General features: G+C 40.6%; 1 protein-coding gene across 2 annotated transcripts; it reads right to left on the bottom strand.

Annotated features, from left to right (window-relative positions):
* Window positions 1-885: 885 nt before the first annotated feature.
* Window positions 886-15,409, bottom strand: epn3b (epsin 3b). Of its 2 annotated transcripts, none has more exons than XM_072384269.1 (12): window positions 15,018-15,409; window positions 9,727-9,956; window positions 9,398-9,556; window positions 9,176-9,259; window positions 7,764-8,055; window positions 7,341-7,459; window positions 6,523-6,609; window positions 5,258-5,381; window positions 4,963-5,130; window positions 4,725-4,820; window positions 2,644-2,937; window positions 886-2,542 (listed from the first exon to the last, which is right to left on the bottom strand). In XM_072384269.1, exons 2-12 carry the CDS (start codon window positions 9,793-9,795, stop codon window positions 2,250-2,252), a joined length of 1,785 nt encoding a protein of 594 aa, XP_072240370.1. In that variant the 5' UTR covers window positions 9,796-9,956; window positions 15,018-15,409; the 3' UTR covers window positions 886-2,249. The 2 variants fall into 2 exon arrangements, with proteins under 2 accessions (XP_072240370.1, XP_072240369.1); XM_072384268.1 differs by having other exon boundaries at window positions 4,963-5,133; window positions 15,018-15,408.
* Between the last annotated feature and the right edge of the window lie 3,797 nt (window positions 15,410-19,206).

Here is a 19,206-nt window from a genome sequence, read left to right as displayed (position 1 = left end):
TCGTCTGGCCTCCACCAAGGAGGTGGTTGACAAGATGGTTGCAAGCTGGCACTGATCATGGACAACGTCTCTCACTCCCTGCGTCAGAACGGACTTCTTCACTCACTGTGCACAAAGGAGTGCGGCCACTGGTCATTGATCCCAACAGCAATCGGACCTTTTAAAGGTTGCACAATCTAACCATCGTGGTTATGAATCACTTATTTTTTTGTTGTCTTGTCAGCTCTGTATCTTTCAATACTCATGTCTGTGTCATCCACATTGGGGTTCTCTTCATCTCAGTGCAATATTATTTTCTCTCTGTAACACCCACACACCATGTGTGTATGCATTTCCAGATCACATGTGTATGTAAATACAGACCCTTGTTTTTATGTGTATATTGTTCTTTTGTAAGTTGTCTTAAGTCTTTGACACAGAGCTTCTGCATTTTTGCTGAATACACAACACAGTGTAGTATGTGACATTCACCTGAAATTGCATGTATCTAATTTTAGGAAGGGTCAGATTTGTTCTTATCTCCTGGTAGGTAAAACCTTACGACGGATTAGGGTGTTCTTTCTTTCTCACATGACTGTAATGATAGTATTCTTACTACCAAATATTGCGTTAACTCCGACACTTCCTTTGACAACATACAAGACATTGTGACACTGTTTTTGTTGGTTATACTGAAGACAAGCGTCAAAATAAACTAAATTCAATCTTTTTTTTTTAAACTTTCAACTGTAGCGGGTCAGCGTTGTACTGCTTTTCTTCATTGCCTACATATTAATATCTCATAGTAAATAAACAGGAGCTGCATGATGGCATTGTGCAGTCAGTGGGTTTTCACTGCAGTGGACAAAAAATTAATTATTCAAGAATCAATGAAAACCATATCAGTTATAATGCAAACACCATCCATTTATTGGTATAATACTTCATAATACAGCAATATAATTCTATTAAGTACATATGTACTAAGCCTGTGTGTATCTATAGGCAGGCATTTCACATTCATGTCCGGGTTCAGTGCAGCGATGAAGCATTAAGTCATCTGATTCATCTCAGATCCTCAACGTCACAGAAGAGATGGAGGAGCACTCACATCAGTTGACATCTGTCATCCCTTCACCTATTTTTTTCAATTCCTTTCTCATTCTCTCCTCCCTCATCCTTTTACCTTCTCTGCTCATTCTGCATTTTTATCTGAAACATAGCCACTGAGCTTTCTTGTTTCTAATTTTTTGTAGTCAAACAACTTTTCATTAACTAAGTTTAATCTCTTTGAAGGACGGCCAGAGTTGACTCCCTGAGGTCCTCCTGAAAGATGTGGGGAATGCAATTTGGGGTCAGATGTGGACACTGGCATGTGGGCCTAACTGGGTACAATCAGAGAGCAGAGCAGGTTCAGACTGAAACAGTAAGATCCATCATAAACTGGTTTAGTCCAGTGTTGAATCCACCTGGATCACGTATGGGTTACTTGCCTGGAAAGAATTGCAACTTAACTAACTTGGAACCAGATGCTATTGAGCATTCAAGGTAACAAGGCAATGCATATTATACATCATCATGTATATGTAAGAAGGAGTCAATTAGTTTATGAGTAGTGCTCTGTGCTTTCTCGAGTCTCACAGTTTTGGACCTTCTTTAAAGAAAAAAAGTCCATTATACAGTTTGACTCCTTAGAAGAAAAAAAAAAACATTTGAGGAACTATATCTCAGGTGCTCAGAAGAATAAATTAGTTTGGAGTCTTGGGGGTGGGAGGCATTCATGCTCTTGTCGGTGAAGCAGCAGTAAGGATCCTGGTGAACCTTGGTGGACAGTCATCTAAGTATGTGGCTTTTCCCAATCTTCCAAGGGAACAGTTCTGTCTCTGTGGTCAAAGGGTGTTTGGAGCTGTTACTTGTGATGAGGAAAAGGCATCAAAGGGACTGTTTGGATACATCATTTCAGTTTGGTGTTGTGGAAATGTTTGTGTCTGTGCATCCTGAACTGTGCCTGAGAGCATGTTTTTGTGTGTGCATGAGTTAGTGAGCTTCTTCCTTTAGGAGTTTAGGTTACATAGCAGCTGATGTGTCTTTAGAGAGACACAAATACATCCTATCCAAGTTTTAACCACTTCAGGTGTGCACAATGACATCAGACCAGGATATAGTTCAAGCTCATCTCAACCGGTCTCACTGTAAATAGCATAGTTTGAATCCAAAAAGACTCCATTATGTCAACTCTCTCTGCAGACCAGGAGAAAGATGCAGGGGTCTCAGAGGAAAGGGTTGTGGCTGTGTGTCTGTGTCTGAGTGCGAGATCCCAGTCGGGGGGAAAGGGGGAGCAGGGGCTGAGGAAGGTTAGAGGGAAGGTCCAGGAGTCCAGCAGGAGGCTGTGTGAGGGATGAGGGGAGGACGGGTGGCTGGTGGAGCAGAGGAAGGGGCAACGATGGGCTGTAGGACAACATATGGGGCGGCAGCGGAGAGGTGGAGCACGGTCGCATTTGGTTGAGGGTGAGACGCGGCTGGTCGCAGTGGAACGGATTGGTGGGAGATGGTGCACTCAGACCTGCAAAAAAAGATTTTGGTAGTTGGAAAACAGAACTCTAATAATATCCCAGTATTATTTTTGGTAGTATGTCAATTAATTTTAGAGCAATCACACATTACCTGAGAGGAATGGATTTTTGTGCATCTTGCTGGGGGGTGTGGGGGGTATGAGAGTGTCTAAATTGACCAGTGATGCCCCCGTAGGGCCCAGGAAGGCTTCTGGAGTCCGACAAACACGTATAGGTGGGGCACTGAGGGGGGGTGCTAGCCGGGATAGGTCAAACATCTCCGGGCTGTTCGATTCCCGTCCATTTACCTGCGGTTTAAAAGGTGGATCTGGCCCAAATGGATCTGGCTTGGAGTTTTGTTCCGAAAACAGGTCAGATTCTTGTTTTACTCCAAACAACTCTGCATCTGCAAAATGAGTAAAAAAGAATTTCAAAGTAGACTTTGAGGAAAGATGCAAGGCTGTGTGCAGTCCAGTTCTTAAAAAAGGAAAATAAAAAGCGGAATGTAAAGACTTAAAAATCCCTTATTTGTCTGAATATACATGTAAACGTCAGATGCTGCTGCTTTTTAAAGGTTCGTATTTTAAATGTTTTTGTCAGCAAAGAGTTTATATGGGGGCATTTCTGTGTTTTCTCTGGTAAAATTTTCTTTTAAAAACATTTTGGAAACTAACTAGTGAAAAAAAAAAAAACGTTTAAAAGGTGGGATTCCGGCTGCTCAACAGTCACAGGTCTGGGCTGCAGGCAGGTTGATTTAGCTGCTATTACAATCGTAAGCTAAAATTTACGATTGTAATATGCGCAGAATATAGTTTGGTATTATGTTACTGAAATAAATAAGGTGAAAAGGATATTGTCTGGATGGCAGCATATGTTGCCCCGAAGCCTGTAGAAATCATTTAGCATTTCAGAAAAGAAGCTTATAAGGAAGTGTCCAGTGCACCAATGAGGCTTGGTGTTAGGAGAGAGCTTAAGAGAGATAGCTAAACAGTAATTTATTCTGGCCAAGGTCATGTTAAGGGTCACCATGGTCTCAGATAGTACATAAGCAAAACAAGACCAGCTGTGAATGAAAAGTTCAAATGGATTATTTCCCACCACAGTTTTGCAAGTTATTCATACCCATATTGTTGGCAGTGACTCTGGATCCACAGGATTTTGTCAGTTTTCAATGCAGTGTCATTTGAGGGCCTCAAGAGCATGACCATTCAGAACTGGTTTCTGGCCTTGTCCCCTTGTATACAGAGATTTCACCAGATTCTCTAAATGCTTTACTGATATCTGTAATACTGTCATTTTACACTGAAACCTTTTTCACACATGCACTGCAGTCCTAAAAAGGTTCCAGAGATCCTCCAGCAGGATGACATATAGAACACAAAAGCAGATACCACAATCACTGTGGTATCTTCTCCAGAAGATCGACAAGTGTAATAACAGTAAATGCTTCAGAAGAAAATAGTGTCTATTACACATTATTTACTATCAACTGCACTTTGCTTTACACTCACTTTTCACGACAGTATATTTTAAATTCACATGATACTGATATCAACACAGAAACAGTCATTGAGGGGTCTCATCCATTATTCTTCACTATTCTTCCAAATTTTCCAGTGTACCTTCTGCATCATGTCCTGCCTCCTGCTTCCCAGTATCCCCTCTTACACTGTTACAGCTGTGAGAAAGCTGTAAGAAAATGTCTCTTTGGAAAAAGTCTGAAACAAACTGTCTGCACATTCTCTTAAAATTCTCAAGAGTTAATGGGAGAAAATGTTTTGAGAAATGCTTTTTCTAAAATGTTAAATATGCCAACACAAACTTTCCCACGGTGGCAAAGCTCCTCCACTATCTAGGGTACAAAAAACACTTGGAAGTGTAACAGACACCTGTTGCCAACTGATCCAATTAGTCATTGCACCAGGTGTTGTTTTGGTTTAGGATAAGACATTTCTATTTATTGTTGTCAAAGTCTTGTGTTAGTGACATCTCTTCCTTTTTTAACTTTTTGTTAATGGGGTTTACATTATGTGTAATTACTACAGAGTTGGGTCAATAGCTCATTAACCATGTTTTCACAAAACAAAAAATTCACCACGGTTATATATGTTGTTGTAGAGTTATTTAAAAAAACTTCTTCTGTGATGTCCTTATGCACGGTGAAACCCACTGTGCTGACCCGTGCTTCACTACCTGTTGGGCTGGCAGGTTGAGGGGAGGACACCTGGGGAACCTCCTCTTTAGGCTTCTCCTCTTCTTGTGCAGGGAATGGATCTGTCTCATCACCATCTGCAAGGTGAAATGACAAATGAATTAAACTGCAAACGTAAAAAGCAATGCTTAAGTTTTAAGAAAATCCACTGAAAACTATAGTGTGCGGTATATTCTGATGGGACTTTATGATACTAAGTATTTATAAAGGGCACAGAACCCCCATCTGTTGGGCTCTCCCACTCATTGTTGGGAGGACTGGAGGGTGCAGGGGTGGCTTCCCAGGGGTCTGTGTGTGAGTTGGCACATGGAGCCCAAGGATTGGATGTGTTAGAGGACGAGGGAGGGGCTGTCCAGGGGCTACCAATTACAGGAGTGCTGGAGTGGGCTGCTGTGAAGACAGAAATAATTTGCTCTGAGTATAGTGCGGTACACAGCTGTTGTTTTGACTACAGAAGATTTAGGTTTCATACTTGCCTGCATGTGAATGTTTGTGTTTGTGATAAACCACCCACCTACAGACTCCCAGGGGTCCGAGGCGATGTTACAGGAGGGCTGAGCTGAGTTCCAAGGGTCACTGGGGGAAGGCTGGGGCTCAGAGGAGGGTCCAAATATGTCCACAAGCTCCAACATGGCAGACTACAGAGGAAGCAAAAGGTCTTAAAATTCAGGATTCTCTTTTGTGCTTCCAGGTTTGTATGGTTATTTCCAGACACAAATACAAGCAGACATAGAGTAAAGCTATCGACACTGATACTCAGAGAGCAAAACATTTGTTCTAGTCTTCAGGATTGTGAACATTTTTCTGCTTTGTGTGACAGTTTCGGTAGCAGTCAAACTTTTCTATACTTATAGGAAGATCTGTCATAAAGTCCATTATTGCCATATCAAAAGGCTGCCTTTCAATATAAAGCACCCATGAATCGACCAGCCAGTGCATTTACCACCACTAAACAAGTAATTGCTTGATTCTGGACTGAACCAGGATGCAAGAGCTATAAAAACACCACAGGTCAGTATGTTTTTACAACAACTTGTCGTTAGAATTTCTATATCTAAACGGATGATTAAGGCAGTGCCTGCATCAATTCATGGATAAAGCTGAGATTGGAAACCAGGCTGATGTACGGTCAAACAATTTCTGGCAAGAGAAATGCAAATGCACAATTGTTCCTTTATGAATGAGAGATCTTACAAAATAACGTTTTTTGAATGTGTGATGATGCCAGACATGATGGCCTATGATTTCAGTGGACATGTTGTGTATTTTGTCAGTCGGAGAAGCATTGCACTCACTTTTCCCAAATCTCCATGGAGATTTCTTTTGGACGCATTTGAAAGCTCCTGACTTTCTATGATAAGAATAATATGAATGTGACCAATTACAAGCCATGGGGACCTTTACATTGCACAGCTAGTGACTTGAACTGGCTTGTTGACAGAGCTTTGAATGAAAGAGCTGATGTGCTACAAGATAAGGACTGTGCTCTCAGGGAAATATCATGCTGAGCTCAAGGTTAGACAAGACAGGTCATTATCATTCAGCATGCATCTCTTTCTCCTCTCTGAAACCACCCTCATTATGCTGTTGTCTGTCTTTTTGTCTAATTTTTCTCTATCTCTCAGTCTACATCCTATATTGAGTTACATTCTCTAAATGCCTGCAAGCGGCCACCTACAAAAATGTCCGCCCACCTTCCCATGCAAATGCGTACTCATGTACCATGCATGTGCCCACACACACACCACCCAGCTCATACACACGCGTTTTCAAACCAACCTCGCATGTCCCTGACTGGCTCTCTCGTCGGCTCTCATCCAGTGCCTTCTGTAACAGTGAGTCGTCTCCTTGGCGACAGCGCTGCTCCTGCAGGGGCGGCATTGTGACATCATCAGCATTACCGTCACAGCACAGAATATGAACATGCGCACATACGAACACACAGCCATTCGTGAAGCACTTCTCTTTGGCTTGGCCCAGCGAAATGAATGAACAGCAGGGGCTTTTATTTTTGTGCTGCAGGAATATTCATTTTGAAAAAAGCAGTTGTTGTTTTAGAGCAAAGCAAAAACTCTATAAAGTTATTTGAAAAACATTTCTTGTATGAGAAACATTGATTTTGATGTTAAATGAAGAGGAACAAAATCTGCAAAACAGAGAGCCTGAGAAAGAGAAAGATGGCTAAAGAAGAACAAAAGGAAGAAAAGGGTTTGGAGGAACGTCATTAGTCAGCTGCAGGGAAATATTTTAGTTTGGAGCCATATCTTTATATAACATAAAACACACACAGCTAAGTGCTTATAAACATTTACACTGAGCTGTTAGGTGTGAGTTATGTTTTTGTGTGTATACCTGCTCATGCTCCTTTTGGCTAAGGCTTTAAGCAGTCTGTCTTCATCCATCTCTATGGTAACAGGGGAAGAAGGGGCTAGCTAGATGAAGGTGGGCGAATGTTTAAAACATTGGTAACATTTTTATGATAAGAATCGTCAAGAGATCATTGAGGCATGAGTGGCTCCAGGAAAGAAGACAGAGGCTATGCTGTCACACTACAGGAGCTGAAGATCATTGCATGATGTGTACGTGTGTTGTCTTACCTTCTGATTCTCCTCCCTGCTCATGGCTAAGGCCAGCTGGAGCTGCAGCTCCTCCTCCCCGCTGGTCTGAGGTCGAGCCTGCTCCAGGTCGGAGGCTGCACGTGGAGACGAGGATGAGGCTGCAGAGGGAACAAGCAAGGGAGGTTTTGGATCGAAGGTATAAGAGAAACTGTCAGATTGATGCGAGAATGCATGAGCAGATGCTCTGAGACATGGAACACAGGAAGTGAGGTGCTAATTTGAATATTTTCAGGCCCACACAGCAGTATTGATAATCTATGTGCTGACAGTCCAACTGCTGTTCATGAGGCATGTAGTACTAATCCTGAATACAAATGTGCATCTTTAACACTGGATCCATTTATTAATACATTTCCAACATACATGCACAAAAAAAGTTCACTTTAGACTTTAAAATCTCACAGTTAAAGGAGGACGGAGAGCCTCTGGAGCGGCTGAATTCTTCCCCGTACAGGACAGCCATGCTGGGCTGACTTGTGCGTCTGCCTGGGTGATAAGATGGGGGAATACCTCCGTGCACACCACCTCCAGTGCCTCCCCCAGCCATTCGCTCCTTGGTCTTTAGGGCTTGACTCCTCTCCTGGCGGAGCCGCTCCTCATCCCGCAAGAGACAAACCAGTTGGCGTGCTTTTTCCCGCACGTTTGCCCCCTGGTCTCTGCCATCGCGGTCCACATACTGGAAGTCACGTAACGTCTGTAATATACCCAGAAGGCATTTTGTTCACAGGTTTTCAGAAACAAACATGAGACTTTATAAAGGGCGTACAATGTAAAAAGACTTTTTGGAATAGTTGATATAAAGTACCTTTTTATCTGAAATGTATTTAGTTTTTTTTATGTTTTACTTTTGTGGATTTAACAACTGAAAAAATTACTTTGTCTTTTTCGATTAAATAAATAAATTTGCTTGGTACCAACTGAAATAATTAAGAGTGTTCTTTATCAGTGTATTACATTCACTTTTATTTGAATTAATCAAAGTTAATGTTAGTTTCACACATTCCCAGAATATGTCAGTCAAGTTTTGGCCCAATATAACACAAATAATTAATTAAACAACGTCTTTAAAACCTCCGCTTTCAGTCCTGTTTCAGTGTGTGTAGCTTCAAATCTTTTGCCAACATGACTTTCCAAGTACAGGGAAAAGTCACAAAACTTCCTCAATGTTGCAAATAGGTTTCAATTTACACTTTAGATGGCTCTTTCTGTTTCTGAATAAGTAAATGTGCATTAAAGGGAATTAACACAATTTTTGTAAATAAGTTCTGAGGTGGGGAACATTGTTTGTATCAGTGATCAGCTGTTTCTGCTTCTAGACAAGAAGCATGTCCAATTCTCACTTCATGAAAGACTAATCTGTATGCAACTGATGTGTGCAACTGATATAAAGAGAAACAGACTGATAGTATTGCGACATTGCTAAGCACTGCAAACCAGGTTAGGGAAATGTTGGTGAGCAGTTTTCAAAAAAGGTTCAAAGGTTAGCTTTAAATTCACTTGAATATGTGATAGAAACACTTTTAGACAATGTATTCAGAAGGTAATTTAGCATGCAGCAAAAGCCTCAATAATCTGATATTCCAAAAGAAAACCAGAGTACATATTAGCAAATATCTCAGTTTATACCTTTACTTTATCTAGGGTCATCTAAATAATAATCCAAGATGTAATCATATTGTGTCGAACACGTTTTCTAGCGTAACATGGTGTGGCAGGATAATCAGTGATTGTCAGGGCAACAACAAACAATCACCCCAGTGAACTGTAAACGGTAACAAACCAGCGGTGCCACAGAGCAGCTCAGATTGCCAGACCTGAATAGAGAAGGCGTTTTCACGGCACTGCTGGGCCACTCTCTCTGATCCAGTCTTCAGCAGGTAATCCAGCAGAGTCAGGGCCTGGAGGCAAATGCAGGTTGTATGCATGAATGTCAATAAAAGGAGATACAGAGTGTACCTTTTAATCGAGAGAATCTACATTTAACGCAACAGAGAGGGAGAACACAGAACACATAAAAAGAACTTCCATGGCCACACCTTGTAGACGTGTCTCCAGTTCTTGCCGCTGTCATTGAGGCGCTTCCATATCATGCCCATGACCTCAGCAAACGCCACCACATTGAAGGTCAAGTCAGCGATCTCTGACATAAGAGACGAGGAAGGGCCCCATGGATCGTTTGAAGTGGCCTCGCGAACCTGCACATTGACAAAGAAAGAGCCATGATGTCCATTTATTTCATAAATGTATCAGCGCACGTGAGCTGTACGAGAAGGGATCAATGCGACTTAACATCACTTCTAACTCAAATGATTTACTCTTTGTAAAGGCTTTGTATAAGAACTAAACGCAGTTCAATTATAAATACCTTGATCTCCGCTTCTGAATAGTTGTGCACAATATTCTTCACCTGCCGGCGCAGAGCTGATGTTGTCATGGTGACACAGAGCGAAAGATGTGCAGGGAGAGAGTGACAAGCGAATGCTCAACAGGTTAAGAAAAGGGGTGAAAGGGGAGATGCAGATGGCAGATGGAGGGGAGAGGTAGCTATACCACAGAAGGCTCCTCTTTCCTGTCAGCAGTTAGCATAGCATACCCCTGTAAGAAAGAGATAGAGATGATACAGTATATGAATATACACTATAGATATCAATAGACTAGAAATAGCATAATATGTTGCTCTCTTCATTTGTTGATGCTATTAACCTGTAACTCCCGGTAATCTTTATTATTACCAGGATCGTCCATTTAGATCATGACTTTGCTGAAATTTTGATGGAACCAGTAGACTGAAAAACTGAGACTATAATTTGTAAAAATAACACTGTTAGCATATAATAAGGTAAAATCTGATTTTCCTCTTTAGTTTCAGTGTCAGAATATATTAAGCCACATAAACAGTGAGCGATGATAGCGACTTACTGAGCTGCTCACGACTGGTGCCCCATCACAAAAAAGTAGGTCACACAGCAGCTCTGGCACTCAGGTGTCTGATGAAGCTTCTTGAAAGCTTATTTTATTCAGGCCAGCAACCCATTTTTCTTTTCCAAATTCATATTTCAGAGAGGACACATGGGAATTGATCATCACTGTTCCTGTGATACTGTACCCCTCCCTCTAACTAAGACTATAAGCCCTCACTGACACAGAAGCTAATTAACCCAGTAAACCAAACCTAAACTGGTGTGACACAAGAAAACAAAACTTTTGTTCATCAGTCTCCTGCTAATGAAACTGTCAGATGTTTCGGAAATAACTACTTTTCAAATCAGCTACCCCTACCGTCATGACCTTGTCTTTTATTTCACAGGTGACAGTTTAATCATTGATATATTTATTTCATTTAAGACATGAACGATCCTCATATTTAATAAAGCCTGTTTCATGCTTAACTATAATATATTGTACAATATCAATCTATATTAATCACACAATGTGTATGTCATACAAACGCTTTGACGTATGAGTTTTGGAAGTACTTACATTTTTCTTTATTTGAGAAAAAAGATGATAGTGGCAAAATGACTTACTGTATATATTGGGTTTTTTTGGAGTAGTAAAAAAAAGCCTTTTTCAGGGTAAAAAACAAAACAAATTCTGTGATGACACTTTTTCTAACAGCTTTGCAGATAAGTTAAGTAGCATAAATTATTGTGATGTAATTAATTTATAAAGAGTGTGGTATTTAGTGATTCTACTGGATCTCTAATGGATCTAATAAGAATGGTGCTCTGAACTAATGAGAATGAGCATTTATTCTGGTAAATCAGTTTATTGCATTAACACCATAAATCGATTTATTGTTTATCTTAATTTATTGTAATTATGTGATAAAAGGACTAAAATGTGTATTTTTGTTCTCAACAACATTTAGCAGCTTAGCCCTCATTTAAATATTTTCCAAAGCTTCCAGATGCACACTGACGGTCACTGTCCTTGCTTTGTGTTTTGGTTTATTAGTTTCTCTGTCATGTTTTGTTCTGTATTCTAGTTAATTTCTGTCAGTTATTTATCTTCAACTTGTTTATCAGTTTCCTTACTTCCTGTTTTATGTTGTTGTGCTTGCACCTTTGCACATTCTATTGATTTGACTTCCGCTCTTGTTTCACACCAGGTCTTCAGTTTCTGATTGCCATACCTGATGCTCATTTGTTATCCCTCAGTATATATCCTTCAGGTTTTCCTTTGTTTAGTGCCAGACTGTTGTATGCATGTTGTTTTTGTTCTCCCAGTGTTGTCCATTGTGTTTTTTCTCGTCAGTTCAGTCCTCTTAGGTTCTGTTTTAATTTAGTTTGTACTTCTTGTTCCTGCATTGGTAGCACCCTTAGTTTATTTCTTATTTAATAAAGTATTTTGTGTTTCTACACTGCCTGTCCTGTGTCCTTATGACACTCAGTTCTACAGACAGTGCTCTACAAGATAGATTCTGTTATCCTAAAACAGAAGCATGATATCCAGAGATTTCATGCTTTCAAACAAACTTAAAATGCTTAAATAATTCTATCACTAACTCATTTTACATATGTATTAAGGGAATTTTCCTGCTAAACAGCTTGAATGAGATAAGCTGGATCAACAAGTCAATTTGTGCTGCAAATGGATGTAAACTGTCCATAAACTGCATCTTACAGACCTTTATGTTTGCAGTGAAGATGTTAACTAGGATGACAACTGCCAGTAAGAAGAAATCCTACTTTAAAGAAGATTTAAGATTTAAAGAAAAGTGTTATTCCAGGGCAACCTGGGTTGAAATACATAGTTATTACCATGAAATGCAAATCCTTCATCCAAATAGTAAAAATCCAGTTCAGTATTCAGCCCTGGAAACTGGATATAAACGAATGCTTGCAGTTTGTCTGAGTCTGAGACTATTGCTAAGATAAAGAGTGAGGTTTGACTGAAATCAGTGTGACCTCTCCTTGTTAAAATCATGTGACATACCACAACCTAATCGTAAGAGCTTGAATAAGAGCAACTGGACCATGTTTGTCTGTGTTTATCCCAAAAAGCGCTTCTTGTTAAAAAGGGTTTGTAGGCTGTGATGTTAAGTTTCCTCATGTGCTTTTAACAAAGGAAACTAAAAAACAGACGTTATCTGGTTCTCTGAGTTGGTGGGAAGCTAATAAATGTTGAACTATAGCTGCAACTAAACTTATGGCAGAGAATGAGGAAAGACCTGAGAGAAGATACTATGTATGACAATTGAATTAACTAAACCTGTAAATGGACGTCAGGGGTTATATAACCTCTGAGCCAGTAATGGATGTAGTCACAGAGGCAAAACAGTGTGTGTATAAAAAAAGCAGGCATGCTCTGAACATGCTGCTCTAATCATCAACACTGTTGTCACCCAGCCGAGTCCAAGACACCAGCTTGCTGTGTGTAAGCATAATATAATAAAGTGCTGAGCCCCCTCAATTTAGTTGTGTGAACTACCGAAGGAATACAGTGGTGGCTTAACAAGGACACCGACACCAATAAGAAGCAACTACTGTGTGAAAAGGACTTCCCATCACACCTGAAACTGTGCAGGTCGGTGATAGGTCTGAACCTTTGTGTTGCAGCCACAATAGTCTGGGGCCTGGCAAGATGGATTATTGTGTGATCAGATCAAGAATCTGACTCCTTCTTTTTGATGGGAGACAAAGCTCTTCATGCTGTTTTGTGCTGTTGTTTCTCTGCTGCTGTTTTATGTACCAAGGCAGACAATGCACGCCATCTGTGATTTTAGATTCGTTTATGAAGCACTTGTCACTCAACCACTAGTTGAATGTAATCAAGAAGGTCTGTCTCTGTTCTTTCCAAAGTGTTGTCAGACAGTAATCTAAACCTGTTTTACCAATACAAAGAGATTTACTTTGCACAGGACTGCCTCGTGAATGATGGACATGGCATTCCTGGTCTGATTGCAGTGTTTTTGACAACCAATATCTTCCATCTAAATTCAAGGAGAAATAAGTTTGGATTTATTTCTAAAAAATTTCAGAAATTTCAGAGATTGAGGGAAAATTTCCCTCAATCTAGGCCCTTATGTGCCAACAAGGGGAATTAAGTAAACCATCCATCTATTGCCTCTAAATATGAGAACATAATTAACTCGCTGCTACTATTATAATCATTGCTTTCAAAAATCCTTTTTTTTTTTTAAATCTTGATCAGTTGTTTTGAATTTTATGTCACTTTTCACTGCTGTTCCACAACAGTTCACACTGAAAGGAGTTACAGGATGTCTCATCACGCTGAAAAGCAAACATCAGCAGAAACACCAAGGATCTGAAATGCATGCAGCACTGGCAGGAAAATCTGAGGGAGAAATGGTCTGAGAGTGATGGTGTATATGCAGGAGAGATGGACAGGGAGTGATAGAGAACGAAGGGCATAAAGGGAGAAGAAAAGTTATGCTCAGCAACTGCAAACCAGTATCACCTTTCTGCACAATCACCTTCAGCTCAAGCACAGGGAGGCCCCCCACACACAAAGGTTATAACAGGCTGGTGCTGTCAACTGAACCATCTTATCTGAGCTTCACACTAGAGCCAATATTTCATACTGTGAGAGTAACATGATCGTTCCGTGTGGACAATGATTCTCATAGCTGACATGACAAAGGGCAAGAATACAGTGAAATATACCCAATTCTACATTATTATAAGCTCATGACCAAGCCTATGCATAAGAATCCATCCCATCAAACAGACAGGTATTTTCACATATCAGCTCATGGTAGTGCAATGATAAAACTGATTGTGAATTCAGAACCACTAGAGTATATTAAATCATCAAGTATAACTAACAACATGTTTCTGAGGAATCGCAGGCCTACATCTCACTTCTAAGGTGAGTATTTGATCAAGTCTTTGAACAGATAAACTGTTGAGGTGCTCTGTGAATACATCAAAACACATTTATATGACTCATCAGCGTGCAAATACTAAAAAAAATCTCTAAGCGACACTCACTACATCAAGACCAATTCAAGGAAGAGTCACCCGATGTAGTCATCCACTTAAGTTGTGATGCTGAGGGATACAGTTGCCCTAAGCCTGGATAACACGCGTTATGTGAATTGCTTTCACAACACCACTCACAACTTTCAACACGTTGCTGCATCAGCTGCTTTTAAGTTGGGTTAATATTTCTTTTACACACAGACAATAAAAAGGAAAAAAAAAGTCGAGAGGTTGATCAAGTTCGAGGATCTGATGCGTCACGCCGTTCAACAAGCATTCATGCAACCCCGTCGTCCAAAATGCGCATGCGTGCAGTAGAAGCAGGCGTACCCTTCAGTATTGTACAGGGTGCATATCAAATACCACAATCCATGAGGTCGCACGGATTATTGGTTATGCTAAGGCTGCAGTTGGAGTTAGAAAGGGTAAGTTTCACAATCAAGCGGAAGAGCTTAAAGCCGACATATATTTCAGGTGGTAATAGAAGGAGTTACCCTATAGAGGGTCTGCATAACACACACCCTCCCCCAATAAACCCTCACACACGCCCCCTCATGCGGTGATTTCCCTGTGCGGCTTGCCATGTGCGGTACGGACTCCTTTCTGCAAAGCCAACCACTGCTGGAGTTGACTGGCAAGACAGCTGCCACATCATTAAAGTAGAAGCAGAAACAGTCACAGGCCAGGAGCTGTCATTTCGAGAGCTTACCATGCCCAGTGTTCATCTCCTGCCTCGTCAACCGAGCATCCTCTTTGCTTTTCTCATCTCCGAGTCCTCGCCGTCGATAAAGTCCCCTCTGCTTGGATCTGCTAAGCGGGACAAGCACAAATATCCTCCCCACACCTCTATCCTACGAGCGCGAGTGGGAGCCGGACGGTGTGGGTTTTAGAAATCCTCAAATTGGGATGCCAGCGCCTGAATTCTGGCCTGCGCAGGATGCTGCGAGCCCTTCCAGACCAGAGAGCCAGCGGTAACATCCGCATAGGAAAGTGATAAGCTACAACACACGGCTCACTCTCCTCCTCTCTCTTAGAGGCAGCCCCATCCACTCACGCACCGGTGTCGTGCCAAGGTATCTATCCCCGCCAGAAATCGTATCCCCCGGTGCGCGGGAGCGCGCACCCAGTCAGTGGAGGTGGATCTACAGTATTAGATATTTTTCCCCACGTAAACCAAAAAAAAAAAAAGCTAATTTCGACCTTTTTATTGATTGTTTAAGGTTTGTCGTTTTATTTGTGAGGATTTATAATATTATTTGATGCTCGTAGCAATGTACTTGCTTTTATTTTCTGAACGTCTTATTGAACTGTATTTATTTCAGTTAATTGAGAACGAAACACTGAGAAAATCCCTACTACAACTTCTCTTTAAGGCACAGCGTGCTTTCAAGCATCACGTTTCATTTTGCACATTACTCAGATTACTGTTGTAAATGTTTCCGGCTGTATTTTTCCTTTGTCAGAAAAAAGTATCCCCATCCTATAAGATAGTGTGTGTTCAAACATGAATTGTTTTATTTTACAGGTATGTCAGGTCTTTCATCACAGAGGTTAACCAGGAATACCAGTTATGGTATGCTTTTCTGGCTGTTGTAATGAAACCTAAAGTTTTTTATTTTGCACGTGTTGGATAATCTTTCATTTCTCTCTGTTAAAGGCAGAGTGGGCCACAAATTCCAGCAGACATCAGATTTATCAGTCTGTCAGAATCTGTGTCCCCTGTCCATAACGCCTACATTGTAAACTAGCATCTGCAGGCTTATTCTGGTTTACTCTATAAATACTTTGTATCATGCTGAATAACTCTTGTAAATATGTTTTACAGTTGAAGGGGGATACAGATTCTGGTGGGCCGGATTTCTCAGTCTGCCAGAAATTGTTGCCCCTATCTGCATAGCCTACATCATGTCCTATCATAGTGTTTCATTTTATATGTAGATTAGATAAGGTTTTCCATTTTTATCAAGGTAATTAAGCGTAATGAGAAGTATGTGCAAAATAAGAGATTTTATGGTGAGGTATAATCTGTGCTTTATACAGATACAGTTTCTAAAAGACTGAGAAATACAGCTTATGTTATCTTTTATATGTGTATAAAAGCAGCCAAATAGAATTGTGAATCACACCAGTTTCCATTGACTAGTTTAAAGGAATAAACTGGGCTGCCTGGTGTTGCCAGAGGGTGGCAGTATATGCCACGTTGGTCATGGTTGAAATACAGTGGAAGAAGTAGTTGTCCTATCAAAAAGGGAAGAAACGTTTTTGACATCACTAAGAGGGAAAATGAGAAAGATCTTCAGAACTTCCTTTAATCTCTGAGAATTTTTAGGATAATAAATCATATCTGGGAAACAGGTGGTGAGTTATATGAAAGATACGGTTTAGAAGCACAGAAAGATGAGTAAAAATATTGCTCCTGTAGTGTCCACAAACACACAGCAGCCAGGACTGTGACCTTTTTGAAACAGGCCACAGTACAGCCTCAAGGTTGGGTATTACAGACAAACTCATCCTCCTTGTCCAGTCCGGCTGTTTGTGCTGCAGCTCCTGGTGTCACCAGTCTGATGAGCAGGAACACAGGCAGCACTTAGCCACCTGTTTATATATTCATGGTAATCCCTGGTTATTGAATCTCTGGTGTATAAGATGAAGGAAATGTAAAGGCACTTACTGGTTAAAGCTGAATGTGATAGCCATTTAAACATCAGTCTGCTCAGGAAACTCTTCACTGTCTTTGTTCTGGGAAAGAAAGAACGAGGGGGTGTCATACCTGAGTTCATTTATCACAGCGTCTCATGGCGAATACATCAAGTTGTTTGGTATCAGCTCGTCCACAAATCTTTACATTTCTGATAACAGAAAACCTGCTCCTCCTACAGATTATTCCCATTTTCCTCTGTAACTGCACAGGTGGAATGTTATTCAAGAGGAGGAGAGAGCGAACCTGAGTAACATGCAGCAAATATCCAGAGAAGTGTGATCACATGATTTTCAGACTAAACCTTTTCAGCAGAGGACATAGTTCACAAAACTTCTCAATAAATTTAAAAAAGCAGCCAGAAAGATACCAGTCTGCTCATCGTTTCCCTTTTAGAGTGCAACTGAACTCAAAAGGCTTCAGTTTAAATCCTAATTTTTGTAGCCCTGTGGTGCAGATTTAAACAGGCATTAGTGTTAAAAGTGCTCAAGTCTTTTTCTCTCCTGTGGAGCATATATATTCATGAAGCCAGATAAAATAAGCTGCTTCTTACCCACCTTGGGTCTGGATAACTCTTTCTCCTTGTTGCAAATACAGTAACAGCCACAGCTGTTTAAATCGAGGAAGACTTGTTCCTTCCTTGGACGGTCCTGATAGGGAACCTACCTAAAAAGGCCCTATGCATCCCTATGCACTAAACAAAGGAGGGGGCTCTGGCTTGTGCATTTTGATTCTTTCCAGAGGATTGAACTAGATCTCTTCAATGGTGTATTTTTACAAAATGAGCTGACCTTTTTTTTTTTTTTCATGTTTGTCTCTAAAGGTCGACATAAAGTTTAAGTAACACCAGGGAATAAAGAGGATTATCCTATAGCTTAGGCCTTAAGACCAAAACGCACAGCGCCAAACAACACGCTTCAAAATAGACACTTACATTCATTTCTATTCAAACCCCCCACACTGTCAGCGGCTGGCTGCTCAGCAGCTCTCTTTGACACCCTGCTTAATGTCTTAATACTGTCCTCTTTTCAAGCCTCACTGCTCCTGAAAAAACACATTTTTCAATTATGCCCACTCCATGCAGGTCCACCCTGGCTCCATCCCACAGAAGCTCTTCTTCTATGGTGCTTGAACAGCTTTTATAGCTGGCTGTCACATATCAGACGTGTTTGTTAAATAGATGAGAAAAGATAGATTATTGAGAAAGAGAAAAAATTAGAGCAATGCATCAAAACTCCAGTCCTTAAATTCTGTCAGAAATATTGCTCCTCTAGTATGTCACCAAATTTTAAGTAGTGTGCATTCACACAGATGTTTGAAACTAATGTTTCAGTGTGGTTTTGTGTTCAACATTTTATTGTAGAATACAAATAGCTTTATTGATTTGAAAATGATAATGTGTTTATAGATGAAGTTCATGTTAGATTCCACTTGATGGTACAACTATGCCCCCTGCTGACATAAATTGGGCATAAATTGCATTATGTCTTTACCAGTGAGATAGAAAATGTAGGAATATCATAGCAAGTTTAGGCTAACAGCTACTAGTCTACTAGTTATGTAGCTTGTTCTGCTTTCAAGATATGATATCCCTGATCAAAACATACATATTTAGACTTATTCATTTAAAAACTACAACTAAGAACATCCCATGATCTGTGAGGTCGGATGCAGTCCACATGACAACGCTTTCAAGAATCTGTGGCCCCCTCAACCTTTAACAAAGAAAGATGAAACTCCCCCATATTGACCAGAGCAATGAAAGATTATCCGACACTTGTAAAATAAAATACTTCATGTTTTATTGCAAACTGTTCAGCCAACAAAAGCCTTCTTTTACCGTTTTTTACACCCTGCAGTCCTGGGAAAAGTCGCTTATATAAAAGAAAATTAATGTTCAAATTGCAGGTTTTCCACAAGTCATTGTCTGACACAGAAAAGCTTTCAACCTAAACAGGAAGTGGATGACGTACAGAGGTCTAGTTCAGAACTACACCGATGATGCCCCCGGAGCCATAGCTTCCCTGTTACACCTCTACTGTGTCACCATATAAGTTGTATCATCTTTTTCTTTTTTGTGCGTGTGGTGAGTTGCTCCCACTCACCTCCAGACGTCAGGACAGCTTTCCACACGATGGCAGTGTTGGCTCAGGCTCTGTAACACCCAACGACTCGGTGAGGTCACATGCTGGTATTATGG

Source organism: Leuresthes tenuis, unplaced genomic scaffold (genome assembly GCF_036924035.1).
Source record: "Leuresthes tenuis unplaced genomic scaffold, fLeuTen1.0.hap1 SCAF_4, whole genome shotgun sequence".
In the NCBI taxonomy this organism is placed as follows: Eukaryota; Metazoa; Chordata; class Actinopteri; order Atheriniformes; family Atherinopsidae; genus Leuresthes; species Leuresthes tenuis.
Note: the sequence above shows the minus strand (reverse complement) of the source record. Positions and strands in the feature narration are given on the sequence as shown.

What these genes read in the sequence shown, in the direction of transcription:
- epn3b (XM_072384268.1), bottom strand. Translation starts at nt 9,795, where the DNA reads ATGACAACATCAGCTCTGCGCCGGCAGGTGAAGAATATTGTGCACAAC. An exon ending in ATTCAGAAGCGGAGATCAAG is followed by an intron (nt 9,557 to 9,726) that starts GTATTTATAATT and finishes GTCAATGTGCAG; the next exon opens with GTTCGCGAGGCCACTTCAAA. An exon ending in CAAAAATCCATTCCTCTCAG is followed by an intron (nt 2,543 to 2,643) that starts GTAATGTGTGAT and finishes CTTTTTTTGCAG; the next exon opens with GTCTGAGTGCACCATCTCCC.